A 17,476-nucleotide genomic window follows, 5' to 3' on the forward strand; every position below is an offset into this window, starting at 1 on the left:
ACGAACAAAATCAGTTTCATGAGGAAAAAAAGATTATAAGAGTTGTACGAAAAGAAAAATAAATATGTAAAAAGTTTCACGAACAACAATCAGCATGCAAAAAGTTCTGCAAACAAAACTTCAGCACGCAAAAAGATTCATAGACAAAATAAATTTTACGCAAACAAAAACCAGCTTGCAACAGGTTCTACTAACAAAAATCAGCACGCAACGATTTCCATGCACAAAATCAGTTTCAAGAGGAGAAAAATCAATTTGCAAGTTCCACGAAGACGAAAATCAACATCCAACAAAATTTCACGAAAAAAAATTTGGATGTAATATTTTCCAAGAACAAAGAATCAGCACGCAACAAGCTCCACTAACAAAAATAAATACACAGCAAGTTCCATGAACAAAATCAGTCTCACGAGGAGAAAAAATAAAAGTACAAGTTTCAGGGGAAAAAAATCAGCACGTAACAAGTTTCATGAGCAGAAATAAGTACGAAACAAGTTACACGAATAAAATTACCACGTGACAAGTTCCATGAACAAGATAAGTTTTACGATGAGAAAAATCTATGTGAAGTTCCACGAAGAGAAATTTAAATATACAAGCTTCACGAAGAGAAGAATCGAAATATAGAAAGTTTCACGAACAGAAATCAGCACGCCACAAGTTCCATGAACAAATTCAATTTCACCTGGAGGAAAATCACTGTACAAGTTTTGCAAAGAAAAAATCAACATGCAACAAGTTTCAGGAACAAAATCAGCATGCAACAATTTCTATGAAAAAAAAATTAGTTTCACGAGGAGGAAAATCAAAGCATAAGTTTCACGAAGCTAAAAATCGATATACGACAAGTTTCATTAACAAAAACCAGTTTCACAAAGAGAAAAATACATGTACAAGTTTCACGGAGAGAAAAACAAGATGAAACAAATTTCACGAACAAAAATCAGAATACAATGATTCCTGCGAACAGAAAACCATCTCGCAACAAACTCCATGAATAAAATCAATTTCACGATGAGGGAAGTTAATATCCACTTTTCAGGAAGAGAAAAATCAAAATGCAACGAGTTTCATGAACATAAATCATCAGGCAACAATTGCCGTGAACAAAATCAGTTTCACGAGGAGAAAAATCATTATACAAGTTTCGAGAAGAGAAAAATAAAAACGCAACATGTTTCACGAACAAGAATCGAAACACAGCAAGTTCCACGAATAAAAACCAGCAGGCAACAAGCTCCATGAACAAAATCAGTGTCTCGTGGAGAAAAACAAATGAACAAGTTTTACGAACAAAAAAATATGCAAAGTTTTGAAAAAAAATTATCACGCAATAAGTTCCATGAACAAAATCAGTTTCACCAGGAGAAAAATTAATGTAAAAGCTTCACAAAAAGAAGAAATCAACATGCCACAAATTTAACGAAAAAAAATCAACGCGCACCAAGATCCTTGAATGAAATTCAGCACGTCACAAATTCCATGAACAAAGTAAGTTTCACGATGAGAAAAATCAATGTAAAAGTTTCACGAAGAGAGAAACCACCGCGTAAAAAGTTTCACGAACAAAAATCAGCGCACAACAAGTTTCACGAGCAAAAATCAGCACAAAACAAGTTCCTGAAAACCAGTTTCACGAGGAGAAGAATCAATGTACAAGTTAAATCGAAAAGAAAAATCGAACAAGTTTCATGAACAAAAATCAGCGCGCAATAAGTTCCACGAATAAAAATCAACACGTAACAAGATCCATGAATAAAATAAGTTTCACGATGAGAAAGATCAATTTATAAGTTTCACGAAGACAAAAACCAATATACAAGCTTCACGAACAAAAATCAGCAGGCAACAAAATCTACAAACAAAATCTTCATGCAGCAAGTTCCTTGAACGAAATCAGTTTCACGAGGAGATAAATCAATTTACAAGTTTTGCGAAAAGAAAAATCAACATGCAACGAGTTTCACAAACAAAAATCACCACGCAGCAAGTTCGAAGAATAAAAATCAGCAAACAACAAGTTCCATTAGCAAAGTCAGTTTCAAGTGGAGAAAAATCAATCTCAAGTTGCACGAGGAGAAAATCCTCATGTAACAAGTTTCACGAACAAAAAATCAGCACACAATGGTCCCATGAACAAAAATCAGGACAAAACAAGTTCAAATAAAAACAATGGTCATTTTTAGTTTATAAACTTATTTTTGAGGGAAAATGCTTTAAAAATCCTTAATGTGATAATATGCACCAGAAAGGTTTCATCGACAGGGGGCTGGTACATTTTACCTGGCTGGCCTTAAATGCTAGGAGTCATCAGAAGAAACGCTAATGGGTTTTTTCTGTAATTATAAAAGATTGATTCTAGTATAATTGAATGTTTTTGCAGGGAAATGCTCAAAAAGTGTCATATGTGTGATAATGCATGCTAGAGGGTGTAGTTTGTCAGTCATTGGGTATTACGGGCTTGGAATTCCCATGGAACATTGCAATCTGGCAATTAAATGGCAAGTTTTTGCTGTTCAAATAAAACCAATGGTCATTTTTGTAGTTTATCAATTTATGTTGAGGGTAAAAGCTAAAAATAACCCTTAGGTTTGATTATTTGGACCAGAAGAGTCACATCCTGGAGGGAGGCTGTTAAATTGTGCCAAGATATTGTCAATTGCTAAGAGATATCAGAAGAAACGACAGTGATGACTTTTTCACTGAGTTTAAACGATGGATTTGTTAGTGAACGATTTTTTTGCATAAAAATGCCTGAAAAAATGTCATATGTATGATGATGCATGCTAGAGGGTGTTGCTTGTAAGCCATTGAGTGTCAAGGGCTTGGAATTGCCATGAAACATCGCCATCTAGCAATGAAATGGCAAGTATCCGCTATTCAAATAAAACAATGGTCATGTTTTAGTTTAAAAGTTTATATTCAGGGCAAAATATTGCCCTCAATATTTGTGTCAACAGAAGAAACGATAACAAGTATTTTTTCATTAAGTTTCAACGACCAATTCTTGTCCAAATGAAGGGTTTTGGATATTTTGGGATCAGCCATTGAGTGTCATGGGCTTGGAATTGCCAGAAAACATCGCAATCTAGCAAGGAAATGGCAATATTCTGTTGTTCAAATAAAAAACAACAGTCATTTTTTAGCTTACATATTTATTTTGAGGCGAAAAGCTTGAAAAACTCCTTAGGTGTGATAATCTGCGCAAGAAGGGTATCGTCAGGGGGGGGCTTGTAAATTGTACCACGCTGGCCTCAATTGCTAAGAGTCATCAGAAGAAACGCTAATGGAGATTTTTTATTACATTTTAATGATCGATTCTAGTGTAAACGAGTATTTTTGCATAGAAATGCCTGAAAAATGCGCTAAGAGCAACCTGCAATATTATCGGGTAATATTCTCTAAAGTATTACCCAACAGGTACGTGCTCTTCAAAACTATGCAAATTTCAGTAATTGATTTTCCACCCTGCATGTCAGTTATTGCAATCATATGGGAGCACACAATACATTTACTCGTTCTATAATGCGAGACAGGGATTTTTCCATGCGCTGAATAGGCTACCATGCAGAATTTATTAACCGACTAAAAATATTAGAAATGATTTCATGGTCCAGTTGTCCAAGACAAAGTTCTATTGGATGTAAATGGCTCTTTTGAATCCTAATGCGGACATAAGATCTTCAGAATATAAAGGTTCCCGGACAAAACGCCTTGAATGGAAAAAGCGCCTTGAAAGAAAATGAAATCTTGAAGAAAAACACGCTTTGAAAAAAAAGAAATCTTGAAGAAAATGAAATCTCTTAAAGTATTATGAAACATCTCACGTGTAAAACATTATTTTTTAGCACCGTCATGTGCGCTGCCATTGCGTAAAATCTCAAATGTGTGCTGCGATTACGTAACATCAACTTGTTCACCGCCATTACATGACATCTCATGTAAGCACTCACATTACGTAACATCCACATGTGGGCTGTCATTCGTAACACCCATGTGTGAACCATCATTACCTAACACCCACGCGTGTGCCCTCCTCCGTTACAAGCAGGGATTTCATCACGGGTCCCTGAAGTCTAGCATGTCAAGCGAGATTGTGTCACCCTTAACACTGGTAAACATTTCCCTATTACGTAAGAATTAAAGAAATCATGAAGAAAAACGTCTTGAAGAAAAATGTCTTAAAAAACGTCTTGAAATGTCTTGAAGCGTCTTGAAAAATGTCTTGAAGAAAAATATCTTAAAACCGTCGAGGAATGTCTTGAAACGTCTTGAGAAACGTCTTGAAGAAAAATGTCTTAGAAAACATCTTGGAATGTCTTGAAACATTTTGAAAAACCACTTGAAGATAAATGTCTTAATAAAACTCCCCCGTTTGACTAGTGGACTCTAACACGTCCTATTATGTAACATCTCAAACCCTCTTACGTAACATTCAAATAAATCCTGGTGTCAAGAAGCCCCTGAAGGTTTTTAATCATAACAATCTTAGAAACGCTGGAGTAAAGACGTCTCTGAAGGTTTTTAATCATATTAATAAAGGAGATCCTGAAGTAAACAAACCCTGACCCGCACAGGCTTTTCTTAAAGAAATTATTTGGTAAAACCAAGGAAATCCTGATTTGACGGTGCCCCCTGAAGGTTTTCCCTGGCCTTCGTAGGTTTTTAAAGAAACAAACACCTGCGTCTCTTAGAAAGCACTACCTATGTTGTAACATGCACCTGCGTCTCGAAGAAGCGTAATAACACTTGTGTCTTGAGGGAATCGCCGTTCATTTTCAATCATTAAAGGAAGAAAGGAGTAATGGCTATGGGTGTTGTCGAATACACTGACGCATCATTACTTGTAATTGTGAATTTAATTTCTTTTTTTTGGGTTTCCTTTATTTTTTAATAATAATTTCTTGCCTTTTTGAGTGTGAATTATTATAGGAATATGTTTCTGTTGGTCTAAAACTTAATATGGCTTTTTACTTTTCTTTGAAAACTTCTTTTTCTGGAAGTTTTTTTTTAATTAATCCCACTAAAGGTCATATTGTTACCTAGTAGGGTAATATACAATAAATAAAATAAACAAAAAACACACAAAATAAAAATTTGATGCTTAGCAAAGCATCAAATTCATTTCCCAAGTTTCCTCGTTATTTTCTCAAGATCAATATAACAAAATTAAAAGTTTCATCAAAATAAAATTAAAGCGTTTTTTACTAAAATGAAAAACTCAGGAATAGCTAAAGCACTGTCACAAAGGAAGTAGCATTATAACGATTGTAACTTTTCACTTTAGCAACGGAACAATGGAGAAAGGATACAATGTGCTATGGAGGAGTCCCCAGGATAGTTAGAAAAGTTTCAGAATTACGTAATGATTCAGTTTACCAAAGTTTGTACATAGATGCTGGTGGTATAATTAGAGCAAATCGGATTTTTCAATTGGCAAAATCGGATACCGCAGTCAATGTTACGAAAATATTAAAACCTGATGTAATAGTAAGTATCCTCAGGTTTTAAATGCCATTTTGTTACATACTCTTAATTTAGTTCCTTCTTTAATTGCTTAAGTTTTTTTTCAGCCACGCCCCCAAAGATTGTTGCACTTTTTGGCAACTCGTATGATAGCTTTACGTTTTTCGACATGTATGAGTAGAGTCTCAAGACCCTAAAATAATTGTGGATCAAGCAGTTGATGGTAACGAACTGTAAGTAGGGGGCGATGCGGCACAATAGTAAACGAAACTGTAGGAAACCAAGTCTTGGTTATCATAGATACATCAAAAGAATTGAGTTTTGATGCTTATTCAAACGAGGCTGAGAAAATTTGCCAGCACCCTAAAAAATCAAGTGATCTTAACGAAAATCATACCATAAGATTCAGTATATCGGGAAACCCTACTTTAAAAGTTTCAAGTTCCTAAATAAAAAAATGTGGAATTTTAAAGTTTTTGCCACATTAGTTGATATTTTTCTTTTCCCAGGGGTAATCTTATCGAATCAGTGATCCTAGAAGATTGGAAAAGGGCTCCTTTGATCGTATATCAAATGTCTTAGTACCCTTTTTAAGTGACCAAAAATATCGGAGGACAGCAAACCCCCCTCCCACCCCGTTTTTTACCTAAAATTGTCCGATCAAAATTTTGAGATAGCCATTTTCTTCAGCATGGTCGAAAGACTCAACAACAATGTCTTTGAGGATGATTTGATCCCCACAGCCCCCAGGGGAAGGGCTGAACGTTATGAACTTTGCCCATTGCTAATATATAGTATTGGGTATTGGGAAGTATAAAGACATTTTCGGTGTGGAGGGGGCGTCTAGTAGTGGTGCTTACGTGGGAGGATCTTTCGATTGAGGATTTTTCTTGAGGAAGGGAATTTTCCATGAAGGGAATGCCGGATTCCCCGGCATTAAGCAAAAAACTATTGTAAATCAAATAAAAAACAGGTTTTTTCAACTGAAGGTAAGGAGCAACAATAAAACTGAAAATGAACAGAAATTGTAAAGGAAGTAATGCCGCACGATGACGTATTCATTCCTGAAAAGTCACATTGTCCATACAAGATAAATGCTTGCTTTATCCTAGTTGATTCAACTGATTTTTAATGAAATGATTTTTAGTTATTTACAATTGAAAAACAGCTATTTTGAAGCAGGGGCGATGGGTTTTTTCTATAGACAGGGAAGGAGGTGAAAGATGCCTAATAGAGTGCCTTTCAATACCAGAGTGTCCATGACTGTTCAGGGAAAAAGATATAGAAAGGCGTATATTTCGATAGAGGGATTGGGTAATAAATAAGCTCTCATCTCCCTTTATTTAGACTGAACTTGAATAAGGGTGCTTTGGGCTGCTATATCCCTTCCTATTGTAGAATAATGTTTCTGATTGTTTCAAAGCTTCATGGAACTAAACTGAATTGTTTCATAATTTGCAAAGTAATATATTGCTATTAAAAAAGCTAAAATTAAAGCCATTAAAAAAGTTTAAAAAAAGCTATTACGAAGTCAGGGCGACGGGCCTTTTTTCGGCGGGGTGATGCAAATGTCTCAAAGAGTACATTTTAACACCCAAATATCATAACTCTCATTGAGCGTTCGGATAAATCCAGACTGAGTTTTGGGGAAGGGGGATATTGGAATTTAATTCTTCTTGATTAACGGGCCCCTATTGAGTCTATGCCCTTATTATTGGTTATGGGGGAGGGGTAATAGGCCCCCCTCTATTGCAACAATCTCTTTCTGTGTTTCATAAGATATTTCATTCACATGTCTACCGGAACAGAGATGGAAAAGGCGATGCATTATGACTTATCATGAGCCTCTAGTAATATATCTCTTTCGCTGCTTATGTACAATTTTTCAATGTATTTAAACATATGTCCACAACGTAATATTATAATACCCAGTTGTAGAGGTTGCGATGGCTGAAGCCGCGTGTATGAACAATCAGTATGACTATAACACTCCTCTCCGTCCACTTAAAATCCTGTGGTGAAAATCTTTCTAAGAACTTATTCAGTAAAACTATTATTCATCAAAACTTTTACTAAATATTCAAATTGTTCCCAAGATTTTAGTTACGGTCTAAACATTTAATTCTTTAGCTAAAAAACTTAAAAGCGAGACGCGCCAAAAGCGAGGCGCGACGAAGCTGCGAACACCTCAGACAACCCCCCTCCTGTGCTAAAACCTGTCACTCTATGTGCCAAAACAAATTTCCCAAGCCTAATTCTGTGCAATGCCAGGTCACTGACGAATAAAGTGGACGAATTAGAACTTGTCCTACGCATCAACTCGACACCATTAGCAATAATTACCGAATGTTGGGATATTACTACTGAAACAGGCGCTATAAGAGGCTATCTGAACTTTTTCAATACCAGACGTGACAGAAAAGACACACGACGTGGAGGTGGAGTAGGCATCTATTGCCGTGAAGACTTGCCATGCAGACAACTTAATAACCCTTCAGATTCCTGTCATGAAACAATCTGGCTATGGTGCAGACCGAGAAGGTTACCAAGAACTTATTCGTTTATCATTCTAGCAGCAGTATACTATCCCGAAGGTGCTCGCAACAGACGTGAATTAGTGACGTTTCTGCAGCATCAAGTTGACAACTTTCGGAAACAATTCAGTAATCCAGCTTTTATCATAGCTGGAGACTTTAACTTAACCGACAAAAAGTGGATTTCACATGTGTTGGATCTAAAACAAGTGGTCGATGTTCCCACTCATGAAAGTGGAAGCATACTAGACCTCATACTAACGAGTCTTGAGGTGTTTTATGAACCATCAGTTTCCCTCAGACCACTCGCTAAGTCAGACCACAACGTTCTCTGGTGGAAATCAAAGAGCAGAAATAATATACCGAAACCAAAAACGGTTAAAATAGTTTATAGACCTCTCAGTGAAAGCTCCATCTAAACATCTGGCAGGTGGATCGCTAACTTTGACTTTGATCCAATTTGTGATATAATAAATATTGATGAAAAGGTCGAGACATTATACTCGATTCTGCAGCAAATGTACAATGAATTTTTTCCAGTTAAAGAACGCACGATATGTGAGACGGATAAGCCGTGGTTTGATACTAATATAAAAAAAAATGATCAAAGAACGATATAAACTTCATGCTGTAGGAGACACACTGAATGCAAACAAAATAAGAAATAAAATCGTCTCAGCCCTCCGAGCTTCCAGAAAAAGATATGTACGGGAAAAAATAGCACCACTCCTTAAGTCAGATTCTCATAAGTGGCATGACGCAGTAAAACAGCTTAGTGGGAAAAAGAAAGGAAACGAAATACGGATCAATAACCCAGACGGTTGTCTGATAAAAGCCTCGGAAGTCAACGAATTCTTTACTCAGATTTGCACTACCCACCCAACCGTAAGTGATGAACAAATGTGTGACATCATTAACAGCAATAGTTCTGTTGAATCGTAGAAGTGTCAGAAATGGCAGTTCACTATGCAATTGGACGACTACGTAACAACTGTGCCACATACCCAGGTGAACTCCCCGTGAAATTACTGAAAGAGTACTCACCCTTCTTAGCCAAGCCTATTGCATCAGTGATAAACCAATGTTTCTCAGAACAATCATTTCCGAAGATGTGGAAAGCTGCATATGTCCGTGTTATACCGAAAGTCAAGACACCCAAGTCCTGTGACCAACTGAGACCAATATCGATAACTCCTAACTTAGCAAAATTAGCTGAGGGTTTTATTTACCATTCTTTGTTAGAACAAATTCCTCCTTCGATCGATCCGTACCAATATGGTTGCATACGAGGCAGTAGCACTTCAATATATCTCGTGCGAATGTATCACCTAATCGTCCAGTGGTTAAACACTTCTAATAGTACTGCAGACTTATTTCTGGCGGACTACCGAAAAGCATTCGACCTTATCAAACACAAGACTGCATTAACTAATCTGAAAGAAATGGGAGCTAAAACACAAATACTACTATTAGTAAGAGAATTTTTACAAGGGAGACGGCAATCAGTTTACCCTTTGTTTGTAGAAGATACCTGCTCTGAGTGGTCAGAATTAACCTGTGGATGCCCCCAAGGAACGAAATTAGCTGCTCTTTTATTACTTGCCGTTATCAACCCTATCCTTGCAGAATTTGAAGAGCGTTTCAAGTATGTTGATGACTTATCTGCACTTCTCAAATATATAGTAGAAAATGCAGTGACAAAGCAGCAGTATGACCCGACTTTCTTCACAGACTTCATCAACCAGTGTAAGTCGAATAGTCTACAAGTGAATGAACAGAAATCAAAAGTTTTACGTTTTAATCCACTCAAGCGAGATATCACTATCCCAGGTGCTCTGTTTCCAATTGTTTCCTCTGCAACAATCCTAGGCGTAACATTTACAAGTGACTGCTCGTTTAAGCTGCATGTAGACAATATTTTGCACAAGGGTCACTATTCAATCCAGAGTTTAACAAGTATGCGCAGGTTAGGCTTCTCTGATCGTCAACTCCTTCTGGCGTATACAACCTACATCAGGCCTTTCCTCGAGTATTGCTGTCCTGTTTGGGGTCCCCAAACTCAGAACATAGCTTACATGACAGATGAACTAGAACATGTCCAAAAACGCGCTACTAGAATAATACTAGGACCCAGGTTCATCAGCTACGAAAGTGCCCTTGAGCTCTTGAATTTGCCCACCTTATTCGACCGAAGACATGAGCTGATAATGAAATTTGGGAACTCACTATTAACAAACGAGAAACACCGATCCATATTTCCACCATCCGCATCAATCAGCAGATATACTAGGCATTACAACAAACTAGAACCAGTCAAGTGCCGTACGAACAGATTCGCAAACTCCTTTGTACCATATTTTGTAAGAGCATTTAAAAAGTGTTAATTGTAATTTTGCGATTGTAAAATAGCATAATTTAGCGTTCATTTTTGAGTGCTACGGATAGCTGTTTAAATAAACGAATACGAATACGAACGAATACGAATCTTTTTACTTTTTACTTTTTTTGCCATAATGAGCAAAGATATAAGCAGTTAAAAATAAAAATTACTACGCTAGGAGAAAATGTAACAAAAGAGAAAAATCAATTTAAAATTATTAAGAAATACTATTTAATAGGAACAAACGGGGGTTTGTGAGTTCTCTAGCCTATATCATGTCTTGGTTAAGCCTGGGCACGATTTGAAAAACGATCAGTTTTTTTTTTTTCAATGACAAGTTTTTAGGAACGACTGCTCAAACAAAAGAGGCGTTGAACTTAAATGGGAAGTATTTTTAAAGTACAAAATAAGTTTAGGGTAAAGAACGAGCGGTTGAGGAGGGGACGTCACGCTCATATGCGGAGCATCCTTAAGGTTAACCGAAATAATAGTTACCGTTACTAAACCAACTTCAAATGGCGAGTTTCTCACTTGACTGTTCTTTTCAGAGCACGTTTTAAACGGACTAGAGTTTGTTCGTTACTAGGTTGCCCCAAAGGGGGTAACATGATTTATCAATACTATTTTTTTTTTGTTAGCAGATATATCATTGATACTGTGGTTCGATTTTTACGATGTTCCAGCTTCCTCTGTGTGATCATGGTTGCAGATTAAGATGCAACCTAGTAATGAACAAGCTCGTGCCCATAGTAGCTGAAAATGTAAAAGAAAATCAAGAGCTCTGTTTTTTTTGTTTTTTTTTGTCCATTGGAATATGGGTGGATATTATGCTTTCAGTAACCAATGTGCCCGTAAGTATCTTTGCAACCACAGATGGAGTTAGATCAAAATTATAAGGTAGCCATTTTAATCTGAAAGGTCAAAAATTCCAAATTATACCTTCAGTGGTGACATTGTAAGTAAATCCCTAGTGACAAGGTTCCAAACTATGCAAAATAGCTAATTCAAACAGGCGTTTTTTTATATATTTCAAGGAAAAATTGTGCATGTTTTATCTTGTTTGAATCAGATGCATGCGATAAATTTAAATATATGTGATTTAAGGGCCAAAACTTTAGCCGATGTGCCCTTAGTAATTTTTGAGCGTACAGATATATTGATTCGTGAAAATTCAGGGACTATAAAGGGAAGAAAAAATCATTGTGATCACAGAAAGAAATAAAGACATAATTTAAAAACGATGTTGGATTTCTACTAAACCGGTAATTAAGGCTTACAAAACTCCAACCCCCCCCCCCCCAAAAAAAAAGTCCAAACTAAATATTAGATTTTCATCAAGGTTATGTACCTTGTGCCATCTATTTTATAGTCTGGAAAAAAGTTTAAAAGAGAAGACTATTCCTTGTTTTAGAAATTTGTAAGTTAGATCCTTCGAAACTTAGACCTTAATGACAGTTTAACCTTTACGAATTATAACAACTCAACTATCAGCTTGTTTATAATATTTCTAACTCTACCGTATAACACTCGACTGTTTTAACTCATATCACGTCCATGTTAAAATGCCAAGGGTCAGTGTTGCCACCTGGTGAAAAAGGTCACTAAATTATAGTGATTTTCTTTAATAATCTAGTAATTTGTGTGATGATTTAGTGATTATTCTTTTTAGGCTCTGTTAATAATCACTAAAAACAGTGATAAATCACTAGGGCTGGCAACCCTACCAAGGATTCAGTTCTATTTTATTTCGTATTCTATTTGATTTAAACTGTAATATATATTTGCTTATCCTAATTTGTACTATTTAATAGGTACCATCCGTTGAAGATTTTAAACAAGGATTTGTTGAGTCAATGAATTTCTTTGCTGGAATCAAGCAGAACAAAATAGACGTCTTGGCTGCAAATATCAGGGTATTTGACAGCAAGGGTGAAAACATTTCGTTTGAAGCTTCACACATATATGACTTTGATAGCGTAAAAGTGGGTGTCATCGGTTTCGTTAGTGAAGATGTCAAGGTGATCCCCGTCTATATTAGTTTGTTTATGCCAAACTCCTATTTCTTTATTTGCTTTTCTTTTTGAAGCTTCCCGTTGGAGGTGGAGGTTTTCATTATTTTTCAGATTACGGATCCTTAAATACATCATGTTTTTCTACGGCTTCCTTAAGGTTTATTTTCCTTGTGGTGGTTTTGGTATGTTAATTAAATAAAAAAACCTAGTTTTTTTAACTGAAAGTAAGGAGCAACATTAAAACTTAAAACGAACAGAAATTACTCTGTATATGAAATGGGTTTTCCCCTCCGCAATCCCTCGCTCTTTATGCTAAAGTTTTTAATTGTTTTAAAAATTAGAATTGTGGCAAAGAGTCAAACTTTAGCGTAAAGAGCGAGGGATTGCGGAGGGGATAAATCAAAATTTTGATATGTTGACTTTGGAAAAAAATGAGCGTGGGAGGGGGCCTAGGTGCCCTCCAATTTTTTTGGTCACTTAAAGAGGGCACTAGAACTTTTCATTTCCATTAGAATGAGCCCTCTTGCGAAATTCTAGGACCACTTGGTCGATACGATGACCGCTGGGAAAAAAAAAAAAAAAAAAAAAAAAAACACGCACCCGTGATCTGTCTTCTGGCAAAAAATACGAAATTCCCCATTTTTGTAGATAGGAGCTTCAAATTTTTGCTATGGGGTTCTCCTATATGCTGAATGCGATGGTGTGATTTTCGTTAAGATTCTCTGACTTTTAGGGGGTGTTTCTTCCTATTTTCCAAAATAAGGTAAATTTTCTGAGGGTCGTAACTTTTGATGACAGAGATTAAATTTGATGAAACTTATATATTTAAAATCAGCATAAAAATCCGATTCTTTTGATGTATCTTTTAGCATCAAAATTCCGATTTTTAGAGTTTCGTTTACTATTGAGCCGGGTCGCTCCTTTTACAGTTCGTGACCACGAACTGTTTGATAAACAACAAAGAGATATAAAACTCTACAAAAAGAAAACTTCAAACGAGACGAAGGCCAGTAGAGAGGAAAAACTAAAACAACGCGGATATTTCGCCTGTATCCAAACAAGGCGTCCTCAGCACAAGATAAAAAATTAAAAGAAAACTAATCTAAAAACAAATAAAAACCACCACCAATAATAATAAATACAATTGTCGCTACTTATCCACGTAGGAAAAAGCAGCTATTTGAGTTACTTCAATGAGAATCAAAGAGCAACTGAGGAAAAATTATGAAAATTGAAGCTTAGTTAATTATTCCGTTGCGAAATAATCCTCTTGTAAGCTAATATTGAAGCAACTCTTTTTGGTCTAGTGGGTAATCTTGTCCCCTGGTGATTGTGTAAAATTTTAATTCCCTTATTGATTATTGGTTCATTTTTCAAAAGAATATCATAAGTTGGGTCAATATTTAAATTCCCTGTGTCTCTATTTATTGAAATATTGGCAAATATATGTTTTTTAATTTCTATAGCCTCCCTCGCCCACTGAGAAAAACCTCTATCATTAGAAATAGCTGTAGCCTCATCAAATTGAATAAAATGTTCGGGATAAAAGAATGTATGTTCAGCTAGAGCCAAAACAAAAGTTTCCGGAGGCTTTCTTAATTGTAGGGTTTTTTCTATTGAGTTGCGATGCTCAATAAATCTTTCAGTAAATTGTTGGTGAGTTCTACCAATATAAAACTTTCCACAGGAACAAGGAATTTTATTCTATTGAATTAACTCAAATAGCTGCTTTTCCCTACGTGGATAAGTAGCGAGAATTGTATTTATTATTATTGGCGGTGGTTTTTATTTGTTTTTAGATTATATTTCTTTTAATTTTTTATCTTCTGCTGAGGACGCCTTGTTTGGATACAGGCGAAATATCCGCGTTGTTTTAGTCTTTCCTCTCTACTGGCCGTCGTCTTGTTTGAAGTTTTCTTTTTGTAGAGTTTTATCTCTCTTTTTTGTTTATTGTCATGTCTGGCCAGTTCGGCTTAAGAACTTTCATTCGGTATGTTATATTTTTGCTCCTTTACAGTTTTAATATATCAAAAGAAGAAAAAGTTTTACTATTATCCTATACCTGAAATTTATTTCTATCCACCCATCAATGTAAATTCTTGAAATTTGATGTCTATAGTTTTCTTAGATCAAAAAATACACTGAAAATTGATGGAAAATCGCTGAGAAAATCGTTTAAATAATGCAATATTGTGGCTGATGATTTTGCTGCAAGCTTGTCTTAAAATTGCTTCTTTCAGGGGAACAAATATTTTAACACATCAGCTTTTTTCAAAATTGTTAATCTTCTTTATGAATCGGAAAACTTACGTTTTAAAAGCGATTATTCATATAATAACGAAAAATTAAAAACCACTATGTTCTTGGAATAATGTAAAATATTTTGTATCAACTATTTTCGAAGTATCCCCTTCAGTCTAGGTTGTAGTGACTGCCATTCCACCATAATCCTTGGTTGCAGTGACTGGCATCCAATGACAAATATATGCAATAACAGTTCGAGGCACATTTTAAATCCACTTTAATGTTGTTTGGTTAGTTTATAACAAATTAAATACAAATTTAAAATTGGAAACAATATATTGAACATCAGTTAATGATTAAAATCATAACAATTATTGAAAGGAGGTATGGGTTTGTTTTGCACTACACACATTTTGAAGTTCTGGAATAAAATTAAATGTGGCGACCATCATTTCTGGCTCAATATTAATTTTTGAGCGACTCGTACTTTTTATTGCTGCAACCGCTGAAAACCTGCTTCGCACAAATAGGAAGTTGCAAATGGAATAGATAATCATTGAGCTTTACCACTATGCAGTGAATATCCTTCTTTTTCTACTACTACTACTAATCCTACTGCTACTACTAAAAACAATCAATAAAAGTCCAAATAGGGATAAATCCTTTTAATGGGCAGTCATCAGTAGTAATACTCTACTGATATACTACTGATGAGTAATGTTACTCATCAGTTGTTTGCTAACAACTCATTGCAGCACCAAACTCAGGAGCGTCATTTATCATGAAGTAAATTTGACAACTGCCCATTCCAGATCTGAATTTGCACCCCCCCCCCTCAAGCCCCAGTTCCTCTCCCCTTCAGCTGAAATTTAGTTTATTTTAAAATATTGTAAAATTAAGACAATCCAACATAACTCAAGCATCCACAGAAACGGGTCAGTTCTCTTTAGTATATCTTTACCTTTATGGTAACATATGGCTAATGTTTTAGTTTTCACTTCGATTTTTACTTAATTCGGAAAAAGCGGCTCCTGATTTGGCCCCCCCCCCCCAGAATTTTGACGAAACTACACCACTGTTCTCACTGACTTATAGTTTAACGCAGAAAGTCTTAGAACCAATTGGGTTTCAAAAGGGTGGGGTTTTTTGTCTCTCAAGTAAGGAATTTGGTTTGATTGTAAAATATGACACAGATATAAACCAAAGAAATTAAACACATTTTTGACCATGAAATTTTAGGCTTGTAATCTTTCTTTTTCCTTCGGTAAAATAATCTAGAGTAATCAAAAAATAAATAGGGTGAAAGGTCTTGGGAAAGTTCATTGCCAGGGCCTGTAATTTTCTTTCATGACCATGCCATTTTTATTTGACTATCAGTCACGAGCTCTTCTTTGCGTTTGAGCTATAAACAGAACATATTGTTTTAGTAAAATAAGTATATCGTTTAAAGATACATAAGAACACAATTTATACTTTTTACTTGATGTATTATCGGAACAATTAAGTTTTTAATTAAAAATATGCCTGATCAAAAATATTTATTTTCCAGAATTTTCTTCCTGGAAGCTCTATTGTGGAAGATCCATCGGTGGCTATTTTACGAGAAATAACCACCTTACAGAGCCAGGGTGTATTTATAATTATAGTTGCTGGTAAGTAAGGATTTTTCCCCTTAATGTAGATATGAATCCTTTGTTTTTATGTCAAGACATAATGTCCTCTATCCCACGTTCAACATTCATAACCTGTATTAGGACAGCAGATCGGTGCTCTACTTGGTAATGTGGGGTACACTGGTTCGATTGGCAAAAGTTGGGCAACAGGGTTATTACCTGGCCCTGTAAAAAAGTCCCTGCAAATGAAACGCTGATATTACCACAAAGAGTCTGTTCTTGATTAATTCTGAGTTGTTCAGAATAATTCTTGACACTCCCTGAACACTGAAATTAACTCCAAAAGTTGTATTAGTTTTTCATTGAGTAATTAGGGTAGTCACACTGGAATGCATAAGCTGTATAAGAAGGCAAACTTGATTCCAACTAGTAGGTTATTTTCAGCAGACTAATCATAGAATATTCACATTTTAACCGTCAAGCAGCATGCGTTATGCTGAGGCAATGTGAAACAGCTTAGAGTTACGAACACTGACCAACTCCAAAGAATCTGGCTCAGTAAATGAATCATAGCCTACTTACATGATGTCGATAAACTTTACGAAGATTTTGTAAAGGTTTCACAGTTTCTCCTCTAAAGTTTAGAAAGTACTTTGCGGAACTCAGAAAGCAATTAAACTCTGTATAAGTATTAGAATAAAAACAACGAAATTGAAACGTAGTTAGAAGAGATCTGAGGCAAAGTCTTCAGACGGGAAAAAAAACAGCATTTGGAAGATGAACAATAACATTTTTTGTCAAAGATAAGTCTGCTAAATATACAGAATCAAACAGTTTATGGTAGATGAACGGCAAGTAAGGAGCAATACTTGTTGAATGAAGCTGAAACCTAGATAGTAGGAGGTTTGGTGAGGATTTTCAAACAATTCATGGTAACAATCTGTAAGGACTCAACTCAACACAAACTGAAACTCTAAAAAATGGAATTCTGATATTAATAGATACATAAAAAGAGTGAGATTATTGCGACGATGTCAAATATACAAGGTTCATCAATTGTTTTGTTTAGTGTTACCCATCAATAGCTATGAGCGTGGGAAAATTTACCTGATTTTTTAAATGGGGAGGGGGGCACGCTCCAAAAATAAATGAATCACAATGAAAACCACATCGTCTTACTCAGCATATCAGAAAACACTACTGTAGACGTTTCAAGCTCCTAAATAC

At 35.6% G+C, this 17,476-nt stretch overlaps 1 protein-coding gene across 1 annotated transcript in view; it reads left to right on the forward strand.

Moving 5' to 3' along the window:
* The window catches only part of LOC136038625 (snake venom 5'-nucleotidase-like), a 54,637-nt gene that overhangs the window by 11,143 nt on the left and 26,018 nt on the right, over positions 1-17,476 (forward strand). The window contains exons 2-4 of the mRNA XM_065721861.1: positions 5,288-5,490; positions 12,192-12,398; positions 16,186-16,288. Of these exons, the coding sequence (XP_065577933.1) occupies positions 5,288-5,490; positions 12,192-12,398; positions 16,186-16,288 (513 nt within the window). The remainder of the gene's footprint in view (positions 1-5,287; positions 5,491-12,191; positions 12,399-16,185; positions 16,289-17,476) is intronic.

This window comes from Artemia franciscana, chromosome 18 (genome assembly GCF_032884065.1).
Source record: "Artemia franciscana chromosome 18, ASM3288406v1, whole genome shotgun sequence".
NCBI classification, from domain to species: Eukaryota; Metazoa; Arthropoda; class Branchiopoda; order Anostraca; family Artemiidae; genus Artemia; species Artemia franciscana.